Raw genomic sequence first — 19149 nt, 5'->3', positions numbered from 1 at the left:
CAACACAAATGATTATGATCTCATTTTGATTCACATAGATGCTCTTATTTATTGCAAATTGTAGGTTTACTTCATTTTTTGTCATATTTCTCTACATTTCTCTATTCTGCACATCTTCTCTTAACCAATTCAACAAAATGTTTGTTTTCACACTATTTTGCTACGACCTAATGGTCTACAGATTCTCTTCCTCCTTTATCATTGTAAACAATGCCTAATCACATTGAAAACCTTTACCACACAAGTTATTGCAGAGAATACACCATGAGCCTGCACGATGTCCCATTCCAGTATATTTTTCAAGGAATCCTAATTGTATTTTATGCTTCTGCTAGAAGCTAAATGTGGACACACAGAATGTGTAATTTCAAAACACTTATGCTATTTATGAAATTTTACATACACTTCAACCACAATATAATTTTATGCAGAATAATTACTTGGGAGTATATGAAGTTTCTTAAGCTCACTTAAAGGGACAATGTATAAGTAAGGCTTTCTGTGGCTCACCCTCGTGTCGATACGCAGAGGTTGCTGCACGTCCGGCTTAGCCTCTCCGAGCCGCATTCTCTTGTACGGTGGACCGACATCGTAATGGACAGTGGGTGCAGATGCCACCAAGGGCATCGCTTCACGCACCTGGTCGGTCCTAAAGGAAATGGGCTACATGTATAACATTGCTGCAGAACATTGCAACTGTGATATTATAAAAATGTTGGTTACAATGACACTGTTTAATTCTGACTTAAGGGTAAATGTTATTTATAAAAATATGACTACACATAACCATCAAAGACCTAATACGAGCTTTTAACCTGGCAAAACTGCTGATGTGGTGTATTTATAAAATTGTGAAAACAGTATAGAGACAGGTTTGTGCAGTGGACAGGCTCCTATGGGTGAATGATCACTTAAGAGCTACAGTAGCAACAGTGCTTCGCACAATTTTAATGTATTTCAGAGCTTCTCATCTTTAGCATTAGTTTTGGCAACTGACTTTACTCAAAAAGCTCAGGTCATTAGATGAATCCTCCAGGCACTTGAATGTGATTTGCAGAGTATCCATGTAGATGTAGAAGCAACGGCTTCAAAAAGTGCTTCTTGGGTAGTGACACAAAAAACGTGCTCATATGTTCACTAACTGAATGTCAAAATGTGTGTGTGTGTGTGTGTGTGTGTGTGTGTGTGTGTGTGTGTGTGTGTGACCAAACTGCAGAGGTCATCGGTCCTTAGACTTACACACTACTTAACTAACCTATGCTAAGAACAACACACACACACACGCCCGAGGGAGGATTCGAACCTATGGCGGGAGGGACCGCGCAGTCAGTGACATGGTGCCCCTAACCACGCGGCCACTCCACGTGGCAACTGAATGTCCCAGTGCTACAAATTTAGTTCCTATGTATACTTATTAGCATGTAATGCAACAGCTGGTTTCAGTAAACAGATGTATAACAGCACAGAGTGTGTCTTACTGAAGCAAAAGGAATAAGGGAGGGAAATAAAGGGATTAAACACACGAGTCCTACACCTCTCTCTACAGTATTGTGTTATGTTGCATTGTACATACAGGTAAATAATTTTACTACTTATGAGAGTCATGTGACCCTTCCCAAAGAAAGTCCCCATTTAGATACAACAACATTAAGGAACAGAAGTTCTAAGTTATTGTGCTTTTACTTTCAGAGGCACTTGGGTGTATGATGGAAGGGGTTATAATTAATAGTTGTTCTGTAAACAAAATTAGACAAATAAAAAGAAGATGGTCTGATGTTTCATAAAATTAAATCCACATTTAACAACAATACTGTTGTGAATTTTATAGCACATTATAATGTTGTGCTGTTACAGTCACTGTCACAGGAGTGAAAAATGACTCTCTACACATGATGCACTTACAGGCAAAGATCAGTTCACTCGTACTCTAGAATTACAAAAAGAAAAGGCAACTAATTTCTTTAACTGATGCTAATGATATTTATTTATAAATTCCTACCGAACCATCATTGTAGGAATGGTCTGCTTTAAAATCATAACGTGATCTCCTAGCATGAGTGCAGAACAGCTATGAAAAGAAACTTACTGAGAGATTCAGCTGGGAATAAAACAGTGTGAATTAATGACTGGCAGAATGAATACCACACGGCATAAAAAGCTTAATTTTAATTACAGAAAATACATACTTATTTATTAATTGCTCACGCATACTAGCTTCTGTCTAGCACACAATGATAAAAAACAGTGACCATCAAATGATTGTTTTGAGTGCTAATGGTGGCCATAGTATGAAAATAATCTGTGATGGGAGTGGTACGAAACAATCCTTTAGTTCCAAAAGGTAGAGAAACAATTCTTTTCCATTTGTGCGTTAATTTGCTTATCTCTTGTTGGCTGTCTAGAGGCTGCATGCCTTGCTGATGACAAAAATATCAACCAAGAGTTTACATTTAAAGTCGATAGCTAAGATTATAGCTGAAAACGTTCACAATTGGCACATTGTTGCAAACTGATGAAGGATCAGTTTTACAAAAATTTTTATAATGATCTTGACACAGATAATGATGTCCTGCACCAAAATAACAATTCTTAATCATGCACTCAATGAGATCCAATGTGTAAAATCCCTTTACGCTCAGATTGATAACATAAAGAAGTACAGTTTAAACAGTAATAAGCTGATCAAGAAACTCTGCTTACATTAGTAGCATATTTTGTAGTTAGAAGTAGGTCTCATTGAGAAGGTCTAATGACAAAATACTACCAAATTTTGCATAATTTCACGCCCTATTGCGCTACGGAATTATCTTCTAGAGAAAAATAGTTGAAGTAAATTAAGTTTTCACACTAGAAAACTGAGTAATAAGAATAGTGTGTACAGTAGATAACCACACTGCTTGTGAAGCCCTTTTCATATACCTTGGTATTCTTACACTCACTTCCCTGTATATTTACTTCCCAATACTGTTTGTGGCTAGTGATGAAAACCAATTTCAAATGAATTACCATTTACACAACCACAGTACAATTAACAACAACAATATCCATACAGACACTCTTCATGCATAGAGTTCTGAGTGGAGTTCTCTGTTCTGGTACAGTCAGTTGTTTAACAAGCACAACTGTAATGCAAGGAAAGAAGGGTACATATTTGAAGACTGTATTTTGTAGGTGCAGTTACAAATGACAATGGAGGGATGAATGAATAGATACATGACTGGAAGTACAGTCAGAAGCTGACAAGCAGGTACTTACAATTCTTTTATTTCATTCTTCTGTAATGTAAAACACAGCAACAGTGAGGTATAAATCGTCAGTGAAACACGAAATCTGATTAAATTGGCAAAATTCGTGCACACGGCCTACAGGCTGGTAGAAATATTTTTCCACAGAAGATTGGTACATGTCGCTTACCTCAAAAGAATAAATGGTGGCATTAGGGAAGAGTGAGACAGGCTTCGGACAATATTTATCAACCCAAATAAATTTCTGAATGATAAATGTTTGGGAAAAGATAGCTTACATTTTAAGAGGTTAGGCTCTATGAACTTCAGTAAAATGTTTATCAACACGTAAAAATCCTAAAATCAAGGGAAACTGGGAGTGACAGATCAAAGGTACAAACTGAAAATAAAAAATATAAATGTCTAAGAAAGGACACCTATCAAATAACTGTAAACAACAAAAATGCTCTAGTGATGCAGTGGAATATCAGAGACTTAAAAGCAGAAAATATCCTAATCTGCAGTCTTGTAGAGTCTGCAATATGTTATGAAGTAAAAGAAAATTTTAATTATTTAAATGAAAATGTTGTGTTTGAGCATTGCTTTGTAGTTATGTGATCTGAATAGAATGGTGCCGCGCGGGATTAGCCGAGCAGTCTAAGGCGCTGCAGTCATGGACTGTGTGGCTGGTCCCGGCGGAGGTTCGCGTCCTCCGTCAGGTGTGTGTGTGTGTGTGTGTGTGTGTGTGTGTGTGTGTGTTTGTCCTTAGGATAATTTAGGTTAATTAGTGTGTATGTTTAGGGACTAATGACCTTAGCAGTTAAGTCCCATAACATTTCACACACATACATACAATAGAGTGGTTATATCAGTCTACAGAATTCCTGTCTGCACTGTAACAAAAGTTTTCTTAGCTAAATTCCAGTGTCTCTTGGAAATATTTTAAAAGAAAGTAAGAAAAAAACTGTGATTGCAGCAGGCTTAAGCATAAACGGATATTGCAGTGGCTGTGTTATTCACATTGGGCTACAATCATACAGATATCTTGATTTTGTTATCCATGTTAAATGTTATGAAGCTATATTCTGAACAGTTGAACTGACTGCTAAAAAAGGGCATGCATTCATCCTCCAACACAGAAACATGACAAAGCAGTGTGACCAGTTGTTCAGTCAGAGTTAGGAGCTAAAGTCAAAACTCAAGAGATACAGAAAATTAGATTTGAAGCGGAAATTATACTAAGTCCTGTTCAAATGTCCAATGGTTTCAATCAATTTTTCTTAAATGTAGCCAAGATCAGATGTAGATACGGCAGCCCATCAAGAAAAGGCAAATTTCCTAAGCTTTGAACACAAAGTGAACTCACATTTTAAGCAATTTGAAAAAAAAGTCATGCAATCAGATATGGAAAATGAAATATTGTCTTCAAACAACAAAATCTCATCTGGGTGGGATGAAATACCCACATCTGTAACAACTAGGATGTATCGCATCAATTCACTACCTCTATCAGTTACAATAAACCAATCTTTAGAGCAGGGATGTTTCCCAAATAAAGTTAAATACGCTGAGATAAAACCTTAAGCCATGGCATGTGATATTTTCGGTTCTTATATCAATTTTATATATGGCATGAGCCACTCAGCTTCACCTATTGTAATTCACGACCATACGATGTAACACGTGATGACGCATACCTCACAAATATTTTCTACAATTAATATTTTGTTGTGTCTGTAAAAATAGTTTGTAACCATTTATAAACATTTTAGGGCCAACTGAAGAATATATTTTTATAAATATCGAAACCTACATCAAGGGCTAAATAAACCTTTGGTTTGCAACTGGCTGCCTGATATTTCAAGCTCTTCAAATATATATAGTTGCTGAATCACAGTCGTGTTTAAGATTTTGAGGTAAAATCATTATTTAAAAAGGGGTCAACAGAAGATATGAGTAACTACCACCCTCTCTCTGGTCTTCTCTAAAATGTTTGAAAATACTGCGGGAAAACAAATTCAACACTTTCTTACTATAAAAACCAGTTTGGACTCAAATAGTGAAAAAGCACTGTAAAAACCATCAGTTAGTTTACTCAAAAGATATGCTCCTCATTAGGTACAGGTAAAAAGGCACATAAATATACAGTGATCTGACAAAAGCATCTGATTCAGTGAACCACTCATTACTTCTGCACGAATTACAGAATCAGGGCACTGCTTTAGAATGGTTCAACTCTTATTTAACACATGGGAAACAAAAAGTATTCTTAACTACACATTCAAGAAATCCCCCCTCAAACTGGAAACCTATTTCCCAAGGAGTCCCAGAAGGTTCGACATTGGGTTCCTATCTGTTCTTTCCAGTCCCCACCTCCCCACCCCACCAATATATGAATGACCTACCATTTGCTACTGAGATTCGTTCAATTTTATCTGCTGATGATACATCAATTCTAATTGAAAATAAAGTGCCTGAAATAATACCAGAAAGTGTTCAAAATGCTTCATAAAAACTTAAATGTTGTTTCCATCAAAATGGACTAAAACTATATGTAACTAAAACCAAAATGATGCAATGTGAAACTAACAGAGTGAAATACAGATAACTTGAAATCTTGGGAAAAATTTAATTTGGAATGCACAATTTGCTGCAAACATAGACACCAACCAGAAATGTAGTTTATCACTGCTAGTTTGAGTCAGTTAATTTGTTATGGCATAATCTTCTGGGCAAATAACAAATGAAAATAATTTGGCACATGTCTGTTGCCAAACAATGGGAATCCTGTCTAACACTGTTACAGTATGTAAAAATACTGTCCATTCCCTCTTTGTTGGTTGGTTTATTATTATTATTATTATTATTATTATTATTTATTACAAAAACCAGCATTCACTTGACGCTTTCTGTTCCACCACAGCTACAGTAATCGCAACGGAGACAATTTTAAACTTCCAACTAGTCGTTCTAAATTCTATAACAAACATCAGAGTATATGGGGTTAAAAATTTAAATAACATAAATGGCAGTAATATATTTAACATGGAGCTGAAAAGTTTCTTCTTTACTCTTCGTAAAGTGCAATTACTCTACTGAAGAATTCACAGAGGACAGTTCTGCAATTCGAACAAAAGAATCATTTATTTCTTTGTATACTGAAAACTGCAATATATTTTTCTGTAGTTGTATTTCAGATATGTATATAAAACAATTTAAACTTTTCATTTGTCTTAAAATGTTCTTATTGTAAGACTTGACGTGTCTCCTATACATAAATCAAATGATCTGAAAATGCTATGCACCAAGATGAAATGATCACATTTCACATTTATCCTTATCAAATAATTCATCACATTTCACATTTATCCTTATCAAATAATTCATAGTTGAAATAACTGACTCTGCATTGCAAATCCATGTAGACTATGTGACAGTTTTTTTTAAAAAAAAAACTTACACTGTTCACTGTGTAACCACAATTCTCCTTGCCCACAGAACACGTGCTATGAACCAGCTGCAACCAAAGTGATGGTTATTGTGGCTTACGATATCAATGGGTTAATTATGCATCATACTGTGCCACTGGGACAAACTGTCGATGCAGACTACTACCGCTATTTTTTGTGATAATACCTTCATCCTGCACTAAGAAGAAAGTGACGGCACCTTCTGGCACCGCATGCTATCATACTTCAAGGAAATGCACAGTGCAAACCCCATGCAAGATCTGCTTACATGGGGGTGGGAGGTACTGGGAGATCCACCATACTCACCTTGTATACGAGTCCATGTTCACCAAAATTAAGGAAACTATTTGTAGCAGACACTACAACACAATAGAACACATTCTCCATGCCACAGGGCAGTCCTTGCAAGACACCGACAGAGTAGGACGTGCTGACTGTGAACGACGGCTTCCATGTGTATAGGGGAGAGGTGATCAAGATAACATCTGTCAATAAAGTCTGGTATGCATTATAACAGAGTTTCCACTACTTTTTATCCAACTCACGTGCCAACGACTACCACATTTCAGTAACAATGGGATTCAAATGAGGACAACTAAGTCAAATAGTTACTGCTTCTGTCAATTAAATATTTTTCTGGAGGGCAATACTTATTCACTTATAGGTTAATACTGCATTATATGAGTATGAAAAGCATAAACATAGTGTGCGGTAATATTTCTTCTCAGCTTGATGTGCATGGTTTATTAAATACAGATGTGCCAAAGACAGAAATGTGTGTGTTGGGAGTGGGTTGAGAGTAATTGTTTGTCTTCTCTGGACAATATACCACACAGAACTTCCTCTTTCTTTTGTAGTAATTCCAATCCAGGTTCTTCTTAAGCTATTTTCTACAAAGTAATGCAATTAGAAAAATTATGAACTGCTTACTGAAAGTGCATCTACGAGCTGTTAAATCTTATTACAAATACTGTGCATGGTACTCGACAGAAAGTAGAAAAACTAGCTACTAAAAGTTTAAAATGAACAATCAAGGATAAGATATACAGTCTAGCAGGCACTGCATGTTCTGTTGTGCCTAAGAGTACACAGGTTCAAACAAATCATATCTATCAATCAGTCCCACAGATTCAGAACAAGAAAGAAGTTGAGTTTCCTGTGATCAGGAGTGCCATTTACGTGATGACTCTGCTGACACTGGATTACCTCTTTGCGAAATACTCAGACATGAAGAATATTCCCAACTATTGTTTGGTTTTAAATCTCAGCTGAACATCTGGCACAAATCTCATAGAAAGTCTCACTACATGTTTCATAACAAACAACAATACTCAGGAAACAAACACATCATTGATTTACAATACCCCCTCCCCCCCCCCCCTAAGTCACAATACACACATGGCTGATAACTAGTTCCGCATAATATATAGGGTTGTCAGAAACTGTCTGGAAAGCTTGTACAGGTGCTGCACTTAAGGCTGTAGTGAGAAATAATTTTTAAGAAAAAGAATTCAATACACTGCAGCGTTTCAGAGGTAAATGGCATTGAAGTTAACCGTTCAGTCCACTGCATGCGCGCAAGTGGCCCGGCACAGATGGTGCCACCAAACGTGTTCTTCATTAATATTCCTAAAGCCAAAAGAGAGAAACAATTAAACATCTCCTTGTAAACACAGACTCATTACAAAGTGATACTTGACTGCAGCAAGCAACATTTCCATGACTGCTGAACATTAACCTATTACTCTTACATTACATTCAGATGCTGTGACTTAAATGGATGAACTAGCTGCCAGTCTAATGTGTGCTGCAACTGTGGCAGTCGACAGAAAAGAATAAAGCATTACAGTTCACACAAGTCACCAATTCTCAGACCTACAAAGATGGTGGATGTACGTACATGTATGTCAATTTTCTCACTCATTCATTCATTCACGAGGTTTCACCAGTGTGAAATGAATCAAGTTATAAACTAACGAAGTGCAGCTACTGTTAGAAACTGCATTAACTAATTTTTTTCTGGTATAAATGATTTCTGGTTACTCGAGCTAAATATTGCATAGTAAAATCGGCAGGAAACCTGTTTAGTCATCTGCTCCGTAAAAGTACAAGCCATTACCAAAAATTAGGCTGCATCAATATTCAGTTGGAATAAAACGACCATAACTGAAATACACTGCAATAACTGGGGAAGGCAGTCCGATATAAAAAAACACCAATATATGCGAAAACACCAGCAGAAACAGGAGACTAAGGATTTTTGCTCAGTGAAGGTAACAATAAGAAAATTACAAAGGACTGAATATTTCTGTGCGTCATATACCTGTTACTAACATAAAACAATAATGCATTTGAGTAAAAATATGCTATTACACGTGCAGCAGCACTGGGACAACACCAACAATCGCCAAATTCTAGTCCAGTGAACAATCAAACTATTATACTTAAAAAAAAATTTTTTCACAAAAAATTATTTATAATTATACCATTAATCACCAAATTTCTAGTTCTTTGGTCAACCAAACTAATGAACTTATTTCTTTCTCTTTCCAAAATATTTACTTTTTAAGATATCATTAAATCATGGCCTTGTTTGTGTCACTGTTACTACAAATTTATTATAAACCGCAATCCACTAGCCATCTTAACATAGTTCACCAAACCTCTTAGAAAACAATATTTTAAGGGGAATCAAATCCCCATTTCAAGTTATCACAGCAAAAGTAAAAAGACATGGAAGTATTGCACTGTATCTCTAATTTTTGTCGAGGGAATATACATGTCCTTTATGTGTATTATAAACAATTTTCCTCATATAAAACATTTGGTCAACATTTATGTTCGCACACATTAATCTACATTATTGTTAAAACATATACTTTAATAATGTAAATCACTTACGGAGGTTGGAGGCGTGCCCCCTGTGGCAGGGGCCTGAGGAACTCCTGAGGATGCAACAATGAAATTCGGTTACGAGGCTGCGAAGGTGGGGGCAAGTACTCGATCTGTGCCTGAGGTGGTTGCTGTTGAGGTGGAGGAGGTGGCTGCTGTGGTGGTTGCTGCTGGGGAGGTGGCGGCGGAGGTGGTTGTTGCGGTGGTTGCTGCGGTTGTGCTTGCTGCTGGGGAGGTTGCGGTTGCGGAGGTGGGGCCTGGCGAGACGTCTGCTGCGATGGAGGTGGCGGCTGGGGCGGAGGCGCCTGCGGGGGCTGTGCCGGCGGTGGAGGCCGTTCCGGCTGTTGGGACAAAAAGCCTAGTCAGTAAAACATCTTAACAGTTTTGTCTGACTACCTTCCTAAGAGTTATGAAAGATTTTTTGCTATTTACTCTATTCTGTAAAAATTCTACAAAAAAAATCAAGACTCGTGTAAAAAAACAGCCACTTAAAAATGATTCTACCAGTTAGCTCATCACTTATTCAATTATTCATTTATTTACTGTGGTCCATAGGTCCCAACATGAAGAAACTTCTTCAGAAAAAGGAAAGACGGACATACCATCAACAGTGAAGTCCTTAAAGACAGAGCACAAGATCAGATAATGAACAAATAAGGAGGGAAATTGGCTGTCCTCTTTGGAAAGGAACTACCCCAACTTCTAGGTAAATAATAGAAAACACAAATCTGGATGGTCGGATGGGCATTTGAACCATAATCCTCCCAAGTGTGAACCCACTGAGCTAACCACTGCATCACTTCCCTCTGGAACGACAAAGTGAAGCAGCTCTGCCAGATGCTACATCAACTGTTAATTATCATAAACTGCTGTAACAATAGGAATAGGGATACACCGCTATTCACCACACACAGGAGACAATGAGAAGCGTACAGGCAAATATAAAAGTAGATTGTTAGGTGTTACTTCGCTCTTGGAGAAAGTCCTTACTCAGATAACACATTCATACATGTAAAACCATGAATAAGTGACCAGTGTTGTAGTTGTCTAATAGCTAAAATAACATCCAACAGCAAACTTTTGTATGTGCCTGTCTGCTGCTGAATACCTCCTCTATGTTTTGAGTAGCAATTTATCCTAAGACATATTGTTATTTCATCCCAGATTTTTCATTGTTTGATAAACTGCTATAAACTATCCATGCTTACTCACACTGCTGCTTCCTTTGTTAAATGAAATAGTTGCTGTTTATGTTCTATTAAGTGATTAACATCTATATAAACACACTAATATTTATCACAGAACTGTTGTCTATGAGTCATAAGAACAGAGACATTTTTCCACCAAACACTGCTGCTTTGCCATGCAGCTAACAGAAATTTTCAGTAGATTAATCTAGATAATCAGATAACTACTATAAGAAGTAGCTGATAAGACATATTTTTAGTTTTGTTTTCAATTTATAGGGGTTTTAACTTTGTGTTGCTGCCACGTAAGAGCTTGTTAAGTTAGTAATGTAGATACAATGATATCTTGAGAGATTTTCATTATTTGCCAGTATCATTTACACAATGCTTACGTAATTCAAAATTGTAGACAATGAATCCAGCACTCATTAAAAATTTAGCACATACATTCACTTAAGCTAATGAACCATAAATTCAGCTCCTTAAAATTACTGCTAAATACAATTTCTAGTCTGAGGAGATGGTCCTGAACTTTTATATCTATTTGTCACTAGCATACAATTATCAGAGGTATCACTTTAATTATCCTATACTGCAGTGTTTTACCAAGAAGTTCATGTGCTATTCCTCTTCTGCAAAGCCAAAAGGACAAGTAATTAAACACCCCTAGCAAACAGAGAGAGGGTGGGGCATTTATCTTCCATTGTGGCAATCATGAACTGAAGTCAGTAATTACTTAAGTTTTTTTGCACAGGATATTCGTATAGGTGCATAAATCACTGAAGGAAAACTCTCCTTTTATAGAGGACCATCTCTGCCACGTCATTAACTTGCAAAGAGCACACGCTCCTCCCAGGGGCAGTGCCAGCGCTGGACCTGCTGTGAATTTTAATTCTGCTGGGTCACTTGCAAGAAGCAGATGCTTGCCAAGGATGAATGCCACCAGTCCAAGTTCCCAACACTATTTTTATTAATACACATCATCACAACTTAATTGTAGCAAACAATATTAAAAAAATTAAAAACATGGGTTACAGGAATATTAAAACTGCAAAAAATAAATAAATAAATAGGCGAAAGCTCCGGTACGCTGTAGGGTAGAAAACAAATTCTATGTTAAATGTCTCAGGTATGTTGTCGCTTAATCTACAAATTATTAAATTGTTGTTATACAGCTATAATGAAGTCCCATTTCTTCTGATTAATAGTTCTCATTTGTTTTTCTTCAAAATCATTTATTTATATTTTGTAGCATTCTCTTGTCCCTTCCAAAATATATTACATTTTCTTTAATGTGTGAAACAAATTTAAACATGTCTTTTCTCATTATTTATATGCCATCAAGAGATCTCTTCAAACCAACAAGAGACCTTTGTGACATCCTCCAAAAGTACTTTCTTCACTTTTTATGTTAATTAAAAAAGTAACATTTACTCTCATAGATGAACTTCATTTACGTTCCCCCAATAATAATCACTTGCTGCAACTATTCCTGAAATATACAGCAAGGTGAAACATTAATAATCAAAGACTTCTTAATTTTTTGTGCAGCTCATTCTGTTTCTCCTCCAAGAATGATCTGTGTATTTTATATGATTCAGGTTTTCCATTGGCCATTTTGACTCTTGCCTAAGATGGCTGCTTCCTTACCAAAAGGATGAGTTCTAGGCTAAACTTTTTCTGTCTGTCCTGCAGGCTGTTACAATTTCTCTAGGCAAGAAGTACTCTTCTTTCACTTGAGAGTGTTGCAGTTTCCTTACTTTCTTCCTAAATTTCAAGTTTAAAACTTTCCTCGCTGGTGACTACTGTGTGATTTTCAAAGATGATTATTTTTGTTTTGCTCAAAAATACTTCAAGTGGAATAAATCTCTAGTAGTTAACAATTTGAAAATAGTTTTGAAGGAGTGTGCTGCTGCTAGTGTTTTGATCTGGTAGTGGAAGAGTGTGTAATTATAACGTGGTACCTGTAGTGCTATGAGACCATAGTATTGAGTTCAGTCTTATGTGTGTGGATATGCCCCAGCAGAATTGTGTGGCTGACCACACAAATTGGCACACAGTAGAATTAGCTAACTCCATGTTATCTTCTTGCAAGTCACCTAAATCATTTTGGGCTCATGCATGTGAGACAGCTTTTATTCTACTCAAATGTGCTGGGAAGTCATGTGTTCGAGGTAAATCACTTTCCAAGTTGTGGACTGGCTAAGTGTTTTAGTTGTTTACACAGATGATCATAAAATTGTGGAGCCCATCAAAACATTGTGTAATGAAATCGTGCAGTGTTGATTATCCACCAGAGAAGTTATGTACAACTGGAAACTCGATTGACTAGAGTTTAATTCTGTACTTGAAGAAACAGAAGAGGAAAGTGACTCGATTCATAACTCGTGATCGAATGTGAAAGTTAAGTCTGATATCGATCAATTGGAGACTAGTAACCAACAATGTTTGGGTGAATTACAAAATTGTACCTAGTTTGTAAAATACATTAACCTGTGAGATTTAGTGATTATGAATTAGATTACTGGGCACTTCGGTCTCGAGAAACAAATACATTAATCTGCTTGACAAAAGCACTCCATGAAAATTCCAACAAAATTCAACAAAGCTACAGAGTCATGATTCCAATAAACGGTATAATGCAATGAAAGAATAAGCAAAGGCCTCTCAAGAACATGATAACTGGAATTTGCTAGAACTACCTAAAGGGAAACATGTTATCGATAATTGATGGGTAGTATGTGTACAACTTGAAACCTGGACACAGAAATCTGTATCAGTCAACCAGAAGGATTCAATGACAAGTCAGGTCATGTCTGTCACCTCAAGAAATCATTATACGGACTTAAGAAATCACCTCATTGTTGTAAAAATAAATTTCACTCATTCATGAAGAAAATGGATTTATACATTTGACAGCAGATCCACATTTATATTCAATGCAGCAAAACTGAAAAATTGCTGACTGGTATTTATGTCAATAATAGACTCATTGCAGGATCTGCTACACATGCTGTGAATTCATTTTTAGGTCTGTTACAGTCAGAATTCAAAATAACAGTGGGCTCTTTAGACTCATTTTTAGGTATCCGCAGATAGAACAACTACAGTTTCTCTTGTTTATTTCACAGCAAGCATATACTGAGGATATTCTACATCATTTTAGCATGGGTGATTCAGAACTATTAAAGATACCTTTTGATAATGAACAATTATAGAGTGAGTCTGTGTCTGTAGTGACACAGAGTGTTATACGCAGCAAGAGATTCAAAGTTGGTGATCACAGTTTAGTAGCAACAGCTATGACTTACTGGAGGGTTCCATGTCAAACATTTCAGTAAGCTTGTGTGTGTGTGTGTGCGCGCGTGTGTGTGTGTCTGTCTTTGTTACGATTAGATTAGATTGGAATCCGTTCTCATGCCATGCACCCAAAAATGATATGATTCTTGTGACTGTGGAACATGTAAGGAAGTATAACATAAATATCTGAACGTAATATTCACTTCCCTGGTCATTTACCAGGAGTCTGTCAAAATATGTGAATGCATTAAAGTAAACTTGAATTGCAAAAATTTATAGAATTAATGCAACTGTCAAAATGAAAGACAGTTATGCACTTTTCGTAAAATTTATCAGACACAAAATACCTAATCTTGACTGTTGTTACCAAGTTCTGTCAAAACTGAAATGTAACAGATATTTTTACTTAAGCTAGTCTAACAGTCCTTGTTAAGATATTCAACTATAGAGTTGAAGCCCACCAAAGTGCAGTGAAAAAATTCCATCTTATGGGGATGGAGAGCAAAGGAAAAGATGACACACACACACCATATGTCTTCTGTCATACACAAATGACACAGAAGGGATGAAACAGAATCCATAAAATGATGTTCTTAAGCTGGCAAGGATTTCCAGCTGACGAAAGAACAGAGATAGAGTTGGGAATCTACCTATGGACAGATGAAGAGGAAGGCAAAGATAACAGAACCAAAGACATAGTAAATGTCATGGAGAAAAAGAGAGGAAATTTTAGATCGATATCGATCTCTCTCTCTCTCTCTCTCCCTCCCTCTCTGTTATTGTACATCTTAGGAATTCCAAGCAAATGCTCAATGTACTGTATTTATCAGACAAGTACAGATTGGAACCTTTGCAGTTGTGTACTTAGTTTCAAATTTTTTTGCAGAATGTTCTCCCATTTGTGTTTTTCCATTTCCATTGTTTACTACCGTATTTCCAGAGTGAACAGGTCCAGAGTTCAAGCAACTATTGTTTTCTCTGTATTTCTTCCATGCTCCCATTATCTTACAACCATCTGTACATGGATGATCAGTGTCTGTGTGTACTATAACAAAAGATGTAATGAAAACTATCACCACAATTAACATGGATTCCCAAGTTATTTATCATTTGGCCAAAAACTTGGTCTTAACACTGAACCAAATTACACTGGATGTAAAGCCTCATCAATGTCACATCAGTTAAGTCTGTTCTAATTCCTTCTGTATGTAGTTCTCTATTATTTAGAAATCCCTTTCAGGTCTTCAGTTAGAGGTGATGGTGCAAAACAGGATGAACACTTAAACTGAAGCAGAAGTACTATATCTGTGAAATGCAAGGGATATGTATTGATCTTATATAACACAGCAAGATTTCTTCCACATATATCAAAAAGAAAATGCTTCGTTTTGAACATCTCTTAATAAGGTCCAAATGGTGACATCTCCTGGCCCCTTAACCTTGGTCTTGGTTGTCTTCTAAGGCCTATTTCTGTGCTTCATAATGTGGAAGACATCTTCTATGGCACAGAACAATGCCTTAGACCAAATCTCAATGCCCATAAAACAGAATATGAAAAACTTAGATCACTAGCCAGTACTAAGCAAAGAACAGAAGATGGAAAGGTGGAAGGGATACATATATGGGCTACACAAGGGAAATGGACTTTGAAGATAGTATTATAGAACAGAACAGGAAGTAGATGAGATGAGATGAGATGGAAGAAAGGATACTACCAGAAAGAGTGCTGAAGGACCCAATTTGAAACGAGGCACCTGGAATAAACAACAATGCTTCAGAATTATTAAAATCCTTAGTAACACATACAAAGACATAACTATTCCACTTGCTAAGCAAGATGTATCGGACCTGTGACATACCGTCTGACTACAAGAAGAATATAATAATTCTAAATGCGAAGAACACAGATGCAGGTGCATTTGAATATTAGAGAATCATCAGTTTAATGAGTCACGGTTGCAAAATATTGATGACCTATTTAAACAAGAATTGAAATTCTGGAAGAAAACAACTTCAGTGAAGATCAGGCTGAATTCTGGAGAAATGCAGGAACAAGAGAGGCAATAAAGATCCTAAAATTTCTTCTGAGAAGATAGAGTGCAGTATGGTAAACCTATGTTTAGAGCATTTCTAGATAAAGGTTTTTAAAATGTTGATTGGTATACATTTTTTTTTTTTTTTGGAATTCTGACATTAGCAGGAATAAAATGCAGGAAGCGAAAGGTTAGGTACAACTAGTATAGGAACCAGACAGCTATTATAAGAGTAAAGGATATGAAATGGAGCAGTAGTTGAGAAGGGATTGAGACAATATTCCGGCCTATTCCCAATGTTATTCAATCTCTACACACAGCAACCTGTAAAGGAAATCAAAGAGAAATTTTTAATGCAAATTAAAATCTAGGTAGGAGAAATAAAAACCTTGAGGTGGTCAATAGTAGGCTTCCATGGCAAGTGTCATTTTGAATAAAAATGAAAATTGTGAATTACGCCACGTCAGTATGAAAAAAAATAAGCAAAATATACAAACTGAGTAGTCCATGCGCAAGATAGGCAACATGAAGGACAGTGTGAGCTAAGGAGCGCCGTGGTCCTGTGGACGAGAGGTCCTTGGTTCAAGTCTTCCCTCGAGTGAAAAGTTTAATTTTTTATTTTCAGACATTATCTGTCCGTCTGTCCATCTGATGCGAGGTAACTGCGCCGTAGTATGGGGACGCTACACCTAAGCAAACATCGAAACACACGTCAGTCGCCTACAGCGCATGGAAGAGAGAGTATTCCTGCTAACGAGGCTCCCTCCCTGGCTGGCAGTTGACTGTTCGCTACTTTGGACAAGAGTGCATTAAATACGTGAAATGTATTCTGTTGGCAATATGAATCCGGCAAATATAGCTCGCGACTTCTACATCTACATTTACATCTACATCCATACTCCGCAAGCCACCTGTCGGTGTGTGGCGGAGGGTACCTTGAGTATCTCTATCGGTTCTCCCTTCCATTCCAGTCTCGTATTGTTCGTGGAAAGAAGGATTGTCGGTATGCCTCTGTGTGGGCTCTAATCTCTCTGATTTTATCCTCATGGTCTCTTCGCGAGATATACGTAGGAGGGAGCAATATACTACTTGACTCCTCGGTGAAGGTATGTTCTCGAAACTTCAACAAAACCCCATACCGAGCTACTGAGCGTCTCTCCTGCAAAGTCTTCCACTGGAGTTTAACTATCATCTCCGTAACGCTTTCGCGATTACTAAATGTTCCTGTAACGAAGCGCGCTGCTCTCCGTTGGATCTTCTCTATCTATTCTATCAAACCTATCTGGTACGGATACCACACTGCTGAGCAGTATTCAAGCATTGGGCGAACAAGCGTACTATAACCTACTTCCATTGTTTTCGGATTGCATTTCCTTAGGATTCTTCCAATGAATCTCAGTCTGGCATCTGCTTTACCAACGATCAACTTCATATGATCATTCCATTTTAAATCACTCCTAATGCCTACTCCCAGATAATTTATGGAATTAGCTGCTTCCAGTTGCTGACCTGCTATATTGTAGCTAAATGATAAAGGATCTTTCTTTCTGTGTATTTGCAGCACATTACACTTGTGTTCATTGAGATTCAATTACCATTCCGTGCACCATGTGTCATTTCGTTGCAGATCTTCCTGCATTTCAGTACAATTTTCCTTTGTTACAACATCTCGATATACCACAGCATCATTCACAAAAAGCCTCAGTGAACTTCCAATGTCATCCACAAGGTCATTTATGTATATTGTGAATAGCAACAGTCCTACAACACTCCCCTGCGACACACCTGAAATCACTCTTACTTCGGAAGACTTCTCTCCATTGAGAATGACATGCTGCGGTCTGTTATCTAGGAACTCTGCAATCCAATCACACAGTTGGTCTGATAGTCCATATGCTCTTACTTTGTTCATTAAATGACTGTGGGGAACTGTATCGAACGCCTTGCGGAAGTCAAGAAACACGGCATATACCTGTGAACCTGTGTCTATGGCGCTCTGAGTCTCATGGACGAATAGTGCGAGCTGGGTTTCACACGACCGTCTTTTTCGAAATCCATGCTGATTCCTACAGAATAGATTTCTAGTCTCCAGAAAAGTCAATAACAATCGCACAGTTTTGCGGTGTGGTCGCAAAACACAGACACTAAACTTATTACAGTGAACAGAGACGTCAATGAACGAACGGACAGATCATAACTTTGCGAAAATAAAGAAAGGAAACTTTTCACTCGAGGGAAGACTTGAACCACGGACCTCTCGTTCCGCAGTTGCTCACGCTAACCACGGCGCTCCTGAGCGTACACCGTCCTTGATGTTGCCTATCTTGCGCATGGACTACTCAGTTTGTTTATTTTGCTTATTTTTTTCATAGTTCCACACAACTCCTTCCTGTTTTCTCGATTGATGTGTGTTCAGTTTTTCGAGGCCTATCCACTGTGCCAAGTTATAACTAAACCTGAGGGGGGTGCGATGGGGAGGTTCCCTTGTGAGTGCTCGCTGGAGCCCTACACGATACTAGACCGGTGTACCAGTTTCTTTGGCTCTTCAGTGCACGAGCAAAGCGAATACATAAACCACAGCAACGGAGTGGTTAGGTAGGTAGGTAGGTATGTAGTGAGGATACTGACGGTGGGTCGGACGCTGTAGAGGGCCTCCCGGAAGGGCACGTAGGCGGCGGCGGCGGCGGCTTGCTGCACGAAGCGGCCCGGGTAGGCGGCCGCGTAGGGCGCGGGCCGGCTGCCGGGGGACAGCGCCGCCGGCCGCCCCGCCTTGTACGGCACCGGCCCGTCCGGCTGCGCCGCCCTGCAACACCACACCAACACACCGTCTCAGCACACTTACAAAGCACTGCAAAATAAACCTTCAAAATTTCAATTAAATAGCACCTCTGAAGGATTTTCTACACTGAATGGAATACGCACTGAATTTAAAGCAATCAGACATTGTGTATCACAAAGCAGTCCTCTGTTCTTTCTGATATATATGAGTCGCCTAGATGCAAAACTGTCCATGTCCTCCATAACCGGTATCGAGAAAAAGTGG

At 37.8% G+C, this 19149-nt stretch overlaps 1 protein-coding gene across 1 annotated transcript in view; it reads right to left on the bottom strand.

The window, feature by feature from the left end:
- LOC124545193 (nuclear receptor corepressor 1-like) overlaps positions 1-18810 on the bottom strand; it is a 266373-nt gene extending 247563 nt beyond the window's left edge. The window contains exons 1-3 of the mRNA XM_047124058.1: positions 18735-18810; positions 9596-9927; positions 511-649 (exon numbers count right to left, since the gene is read on the bottom strand). Coding sequence (XP_046980014.1) covers positions 511-627 — 117 coding nt within the window. The 5' untranslated portion in view covers positions 628-649; positions 9596-9927; positions 18735-18810. The remainder of the gene's footprint in view (positions 1-510; positions 650-9595; positions 9928-18734) is intronic.
- Positions 18811-19149: the final 339 nt, after the last annotated feature.

Source organism: Schistocerca americana, chromosome 8 (genome assembly GCF_021461395.2).
Source record: "Schistocerca americana isolate TAMUIC-IGC-003095 chromosome 8, iqSchAmer2.1, whole genome shotgun sequence".
Classification (NCBI taxonomy): Eukaryota; Metazoa; Arthropoda; class Insecta; order Orthoptera; family Acrididae; genus Schistocerca; species Schistocerca americana.
Note: the sequence above shows the minus strand (reverse complement) of the source record. Positions and strands in the feature narration are given on the sequence as shown.